General features: G+C 39.1%; 2 protein-coding genes across 9 annotated transcripts in view; one reads left to right on the top strand and one right to left on the bottom strand.

Moving 5' to 3' along the window:
• Positions 1–5,194, top strand: part of slc25a35 (solute carrier family 25 member 35) — a 6,520-nt gene extending 1,326 nt beyond the window's left edge. The window contains exons 3-7 of one of the 6 annotated variants that reach the window (XM_019864240.1): positions 531–683; positions 2,189–2,323; positions 2,950–3,025; positions 4,932–4,998; positions 5,097–5,194. In XM_019864240.1, coding sequence (XP_019719799.1) covers positions 531–683; positions 2,189–2,323; positions 2,950–3,025; positions 4,932–4,963 — 396 coding nt within the window. In that variant the 3' untranslated portion in view covers positions 4,964–4,998; positions 5,097–5,194. Of the gene's footprint in view, positions 1–530; positions 684–2,188; positions 2,324–2,949; positions 4,999–5,096 lie in introns of those variants that run through there. The other 5 variants (XM_019864242.1, XM_019864237.1, XM_019864241.1 and 2 more) reach the window with 5 other exon arrangements.
• LOC109512457 (mannose-P-dolichol utilization defect 1 protein-like) overlaps positions 4,943–7,205 on the bottom strand; it is a 4,644-nt gene continuing 2,381 nt past the window's right edge. For all 3 annotated transcript variants that reach the window (XM_019864251.1, XM_019864249.1, XM_019864250.1), the window contains exons 2-7: positions 7,076–7,141; positions 6,454–6,586; positions 5,867–5,952; positions 5,502–5,617; positions 5,279–5,389; positions 4,943–5,190 (exon numbers count right to left, since the gene is read on the bottom strand). In XM_019864251.1, coding sequence (XP_019719810.1) covers positions 5,071–5,190; positions 5,279–5,389; positions 5,502–5,617; positions 5,867–5,952; positions 6,454–6,586; positions 7,076–7,141 — 632 coding nt within the window. In that variant the 3' untranslated portion in view covers positions 4,943–5,070. The remainder of the gene's footprint in view (positions 5,191–5,278; positions 5,390–5,501; positions 5,618–5,866; positions 5,953–6,453; positions 6,587–7,075; positions 7,142–7,205) is intronic.

Genomic DNA, 7,205 nt, shown 5'->3' with positions numbered 1-7,205 from the left:
TCTTAGTTGTAGTTCAAAAAGCCTTACGTTGAGTTGGTTTGCCTGTAACCAAATGTCATTATTTATCATAAATGAAAGGAATGAATGGACTCGTTTTTGTGCAAATGAAATTTAACAATAAGGACATTGTTCACCAGATGATCACTAATTTGCCGCATTTAATAGCCAAAAGCAAGGAAAGGTCTTGTTTACTTCCGATTTGAGCAAATAACTGTTACCTTCCTTGGGCCTTATACAAACAAACTCAAGTAATATTACTTCTCAGAACAAGTATTGTTATTTATTTAAATTTTTAAAGCTATCAATGTCAGCGACAAACACCATAATTGAATGCTCGTCCACCATGCATCATTATTTCTGCATACAATACGTATCTTTTTGTGACATAGTCTGTTGGTGTTGTGCTGTAAGACTTTTGTCATGCAAAATATGTGCCTAGGCCCAATAAAAGTCGGGGATCACTGGATTAACTCAATTCGGAATATCTTAATGTGTCTTCATTTTATTTATTTTCTTCTTCCTCAAAAAAGGGAATGTCTCAGGCCCTGGCGGCCATATATAAAGAACACGGCATTCAAGGACTGTGGCGGGGGTCGAGCGCTGCCATCCCGAGGGTCAGCGTGGGGTCAGCGTCTCAACTGTCCACCTTCTCCTCTGCCAAAGAACTGGTGGTTGATCTTCAGGTTAGAACACGTGACTGCTTTCTGCCAAGTGTGAACATCTTGTACAGGCTACACGTGTGTTTATACATAATTAGAAACTACACTAAGGGCATTTTGCCATTTCAGTTTTGAAGACATAATGAAGTCTGTAGGTTTGCCAGTGCTCAATAGGCTGTAACAAATCATTTACAGTCGATAGACAGTTCAATTGTAGCGCGACCTTCTAGAACAGAAATGTGACACCTTTCAGTGCCCCCCCCCCAAAACAGAGCTTACATAACTGCAACCGCAGAGTTTCCAGGGTGTAAATTTAACTGCTGCTTTAAAATAACAATGCCCCCAAAACACAAGCACCAAAGACGCCATAAATGTCGTTACACCAGTTCCCCTTTTCCCCTCTCATGGAGCGAGTTTAACTAGTCAGATATGTTTTCTCCTCACTGAAACACACCCTTTGTCTCTATTGATCACAGTGTTTGTTTGGTTTTTTGATAAAGAGCACAAATCATGTCTGTGTATGGGGGTGAGCGAGCATAGATACTAACAATAGAACTACAGTAGACAAATACATCAGTGGGTTGCATAGCAATGTCAAACTCAAGGCCGGCAAGCTTGATCCTGCACTCCAAGTCCTTTTATGAAAACTTGTCACATTTTTTCCTTAACCCATTTAATCCCACCGGTCACATTTGTGAAGGACAACAATGATTTAATTTACAGGGCTCTAAATTTTTTTATTACTGATTACTTAAAAGGGCTACCAATGACACCTGATTTTGACTTTTAAATGTCTGGGGAAAAATTGGGATTAAATGGGTTAAATCGTGCTTGAAAAAAGGCTGAAAAGTGGGGCGATTTTGAGGGTTCTCCCACACAGGTCATATCACCGCTAGGGAAGGGACCCAGCTTTGCACTCTTAAGCCACGTGCAGCTCAGCTTCTCTCTTATGGCTGTTTTTTGTTTTATTATCTCTATTGTGCAAGAAACCCAACTTCAGTAGCATTTTAACCACTTCTCCAGCGCTCTTCAAATGGCGACATAGAAATAACAAATGCTCTGACAGCATAGTTTTATTATCTCTATTGTGCAAGAAACCCAACTTCCAGTAGCATTTTAACCGCTTCTCCAGCGCTCTTCAAATAGCGACATAGAAATGACAAATGCTCTGACAGCATCATGATTCACTATTCCAAATTCTTAGGTTTGCTCTTCAGTGAGATCCTTTGGATTTTACACTTTCCTAAAAATGTACACTTTTATAAAAAGTGACCCAGTTTGTACAATGCTCAAGTTCCCTTACTTCACCCAACACCAAACCGTGTTTTTTTTTTTTTTTGTGTGTACTGTTACAGTCCTAGCGATTACCGGCGTATTACTTTTATGTGGTTTCACCGTTATAATCTGTCCCTAGAGGGCAACTTGGACTATGATGTTTCATGTAATGGAAACAAATTTAACACCCTTGATCTTATTTTCCTACTTTTGTGAGAACTTTTTTAAAAAATTTGGTTTGTTTTCCTCCTAAGGTGTTTCCAAGGGACAGCTGGTTGGTGGGCTTGAGCGCTGGCATGATCAGCAGCGTGGCAGTGGTGCTGGCGATGACACCTTTCGATGTGGTGAGCACGAGGCTCTACAATCAGCCCGTGGATCATCAGGGCAAGGTGAGCTTGAGTACGCGAAGGGACAAACGAATGCATTCATCACAGACTAGGAGCTCGCGTTTGTGTGTTGGTTGCCTTCCTATGTAAACAGCAGTGTTGGCAAAGAGCCGAAGCTTAAATGGGACTTAACTGTGGCTGAGTCGAAGCCAGATTTCTGGATTATTTTTTTTTTAATCATGGAATGAGCACATCATATTCTTCTAAAATCATCTATAACAGATAAATTCAAGAAAAAAACGATTTATGACTGAAGTATGTGACCTGTTCTACTGCCCACACTGCTCTTCTTGATATTTTGGAACTTGTCAGCCAGTGAGAGAAGTAGCATTAGCAAGTAGCAGACAAAACATAAAGTGTCAAGGAGATAGGTTGAGTAACACATAAATCAAGTCGTACATTCGCAATGATATTTTGCAGCCCCCTACTTGACATCAAAATTGAATGTTAGTGCAGCCCCCGTCTTTTCATTGCTCTGTGTGGTTTTGTTTTGATGGTTTTTTCCCACCACTTCTGGCTCAGGCTCATGACAGTTTTTGGTCAAACTTACTTCTTACGTGACACCTAGTGGAAGGAAAAGTCCCAGTCTTGTCTTTTTCAGAGCTAAATATTCCTTTTTGTCCTTTTAGGGGCTGCTCTATAAAGGGTTCACTGACTGCTTTTCAAAGACACTGAAAAAGGAGGGCATAACGGGACTCTACAAAGGTTTGGGAGCCTCTTATTTCCGGATTGGTCCTCACACCATTCTTTCTTTGTTCTTTTGGGAAGAGCTACGCAAATTGTACCAGCCGTTCAGATAACACAGGGGACCAAGAAGTTGAAAATGGTGAGTCATTAAGCGACGAGCCACCGGTTCCAAGGAATTTTCATGAAATGAGTTGATGTTATGAGGTTAACCAAAAACCAGGTGCTCTTTTGCTTTTCTCATAACAAAGGAGCCGGGGTAATATGAATGAAAAAGAGGAAAGGGAAGTCAAAAAAAATGTTGCACACCGCATGTACAATGCTCTAAACCTCACCGCATCAAATGTGGGCTCTTGACTGTTAAAATTCAGTGGATGGCAATATTATTGCCGTGCTACCTCCAACGTCACATCATTCCATGCCAACCTGTCGAAGCCTATTCAAAATCTGCCAGAGAGAGAATCCTGCTAGTTCAAGCCATGCCACTGTCCAGTGCTGAGGCTAATCAATGATCTTTTTGTGACATTGTTAATTGATAGAAGGTATCCATTTTTGTTCATTTATTTATTTTTTTGTCATTTCAGTGGTCCAAATGGCCATTAAAAAAACACTCCACAATTTTTTCTTCATATCAAGCATTTGAAAGTGGTGATTAGTTCGTCTCCATGGATAATCTATTAAAATCGCCTTAATCAGAATTTCTTGGAGGGGTGATTAATGTCTTCTCATACATTTCCATTCTTAGATGCCGATTGTCGAATGTGTGTTGTGTTTTAGGACACATGAGCTCACCTCAGTCATACAAGCAATGAATACCCCATTATTAAAACAGAAGGTCAATTTTGAGTTGTTTAGTTACATTCGTATCTGCTGCTCAAACTCATTTAAAAGAGTATAAAAGAGTACCATATTTTATGAAATGCTTTGTCAAAATATGCATACAAATTGTTTATTTTTGAATCTTCAGAGGTTTTATATTTATAAAATCACCCCTATTGTATGGGCAAAGTGCCGTCATGAACTGCTTTATCATCCAAGTGTCAAAAAAAGGTTTTTATTTTTCCTGGAAAATATGTGACGAATGTCATCAGAGCAAAGGCTTTGGCCGATTTGGATTTTAGATTTTCTACTGTATACCTCACGCCAGTCAGTATTTTGATATGTCAATAGTACTGTACATGTTGTGTGTGTGCGTGTGTGTTCTGGAACTTTTTGTTTGGGAACTCATGAACTGTACAGTGCCCATGAGTCAGTAGAATTCGCTTAGGATGGTAAAAATACACCCTTCCAGACGTTACTGAAAAATGAAACGTTCAGGAAATTCCTGATAAGCACAGTATGCCGTGCAATTGCTTCGTCACCTGAATACATTTGTTTTAGATCAAATCAGATGTAAAGTTGGTTTTGTGTTGCTGCAGATTTGGATGACGCAAAATAGATTGTATGTTATTTAGCAATATTTAGTGACAGTGAAGATTGTGACAGAACCGACCATAGATCAACTTTGATGACTTTGATTACAAAAAAATTTATATATATATAAATATATATATATATATGCTTGTTTCAAAATCATACAATAATTATTAGCGATACTGATTTAACCTGACCAACCTATTTATAAAGTATTTGAATATGTCAGAGATGCACTGGAAATGATTTTGCCTACATGCTTGCTTGAATGGTGTGGTCAATATGACTAATATCGTGCTTTTACAAGAATTTTCTTTGGCCTGTTTTGATACCATGCAGTAACATTTCCACTGAATGTGATGCAAACTGCTCTGTCTTGATTTGGGCAACGACTGTTTGTGTACAGGGAACAGGAAATGCCAATAAATCATCAATCATCTTTGTACTGTGAATTTTTTTTGGTCCCCACCACCCTCCAATCTATAATTTCCCTATTCTGTGAATTCACCACTAGATGGCACCATATTCAACACAGTGTACCTTTAATGTTCATTATAAATAGCAGCTCATCATGGAAATCTGTAAGTCACACATACATGTTGTTCATTCAAGCATCAAAACCCAGTCTGTTTTTTTCTGTCCTCTGTTTTTACTTAATTTTCTTTTTTTGCACCGTCAGTATTGTTCCCATAGCAAAGGACCTGAGCCAGCAAGATGCAGCTGAAGCAGGCCGACATGAGGTAGCTAGCTGTGGCAAGAGACTTCCCCGTGTCCTACAAAACAAAGGTTACAATCACTTAATTAGTGGTAGCCATTGCTGATGAATGCAAAAAAAAAAAAAATTGCATTTTTTTTACATACCTGCAGTGAAACAAAGATGAGACCCAAGGAGGCTGCACAGGATAACAATACAGACGCAGATGACAGCTGACCCGTGTGGCCATTCCTATAGTTAGTTCCTGCCTGAAGAATCTTGAAACAGCCAATCCAGTAAGTCAGTCTTCATTATACAGTACATTGCACATTTTAACTTTACTTGGGCACTTAACACATCAATGTCTTATTGAACTTTTCATACTATTACCTTGCTTGCAATTATTGCTGCCAAACTGGAAGACTGCATTGCCGAGATAACTTGCGCAGGTGCATAAGATCCCATGAGGACTATTAAACCACCATAAGCCAACACAAACAAAATACCTGCCACATGAACATAGATGAGAGGATGTGATGTCATTGTTAAAAAAAAGAAAAATCACTGGTAATATGGCAAGAAGTAAGTACTGCCACCAGGTGGTGCTAGTGGTTTGTTGTTTGTTTGCTCAGCAACAATTACTTGGCTTTTAAGACACTCACTGTTGTCCTAATACGTCATGACGTTGGAATATGGGACCTTGTAGAATACCGCAGACAGATTAACAAGTGCGGGTACAAAGAATTACTGCTCACCTCTAAAAGTGTCTCCCCGATAATGCAGGATGAGGAAGAGAATCATTGTGGTCTGGATGGTCAAGAAAAGCCTCTCACCCCAGGCACTGCAGTAAAAAGGTACGCAAAACAGGAAATGACGTTCGATCAAGAAACTGTCAAGCCAAGGCAGCAGATTTAGGAACATGATCAAACCTGTGACAAGGTGTAACCCCCTTTTTTTTTTTTTTTTTTGTAATTACTATTAACACAGTCTGTCTAGCTGCAGGCTATTGGCACATACGAGTTCTGCACACTTCTTCAGCCCCAAAAAAATCACACAGCCAAAATATAAAGAAACTGCCACAATCACATTGGGGAAAAACAAGAGCTGTATCGACAATTTTGCATTTACAAGAACAACGTCGCCGCAGTTGTGTTCATTTAACAATGTATATTATTGTGGTTGTTGTTTTGAGTGGTGCATCATACCAAGAACTGTGTCGAACTTTTTGATTACTTTTTCGAACGACACGGAAGTTAATTCCAGAAAATAAAAGTACCAGGTAAATGTATCACCTGGCGTGAATATATTGTCAATATGCATCACATGCTGGTTAAACACTAACAGAAGAGGGAAGTTGTGGGTCATGGCGAACAGGACAGGTCCAGACGAGGCGTAAAGTTGCAGCAGGATGGAAGCTGAATTCACGCCCTCCGCATTCCGTCTCCATAGAATCTTGAGCAGCTGCAGGAGCTGAGCTACAAGCACAATGTGGATGGGTAGTGGGGACAAATACGTACCTCGCTTTGTCGAATTTGTGGCATGGAATTTGTAAACATTCTAAAGCAAAATTCCAATTCATAACTGGTTCATCGGTATCATGAAAAAAAAATAAAACGCTCATAACTTGACATTTATTGTGTGTTTATAACAGTATTCAGTACTAGAAGGATGTTTAATTTTAGATTTGTTTTGTTTGACTCTTATGTGTTGAAGGTAATAAGCAATTGACATGTGGATAACTCCGTTAATAGTTCGTACCACTGTGCAGTACATCCAATAGCAAATTAAAACTGTTATTTTAATAGGGTATTAATGAACGCATTGGAAAAGTGTTGATGCAGTGTTTATATTGAACACTTAATATTGGACCACCAGTACAGGGCGTGTAGATAAGTTTTTTTTTTTTTTTGATGATTGTGTAATGATCACACCTTTATCCACCATCAATGGATATTCAGTCTTACCAAAAACTACGTTCAAAACAAGCCACAGTCCGATGATTTTGTTGAGGACTAACGTCAAACATGGCACTGCAAATAAAAATAACACATAAAAAAATGGAGACAGTAAAGCAATGCAACGTACAGAGTGCGT

This window comes from Hippocampus comes, unplaced genomic scaffold, assembly GCF_001891065.2.
Source record: "Hippocampus comes isolate QL1 unplaced genomic scaffold, H_comes_QL1_v1.1 scaffold57, whole genome shotgun sequence".
NCBI lineage: Eukaryota > Metazoa > Chordata > Actinopteri > Syngnathiformes > Syngnathidae > Hippocampus > Hippocampus comes.
This window is presented reverse-complemented; position numbering and strand designations above follow the sequence as displayed.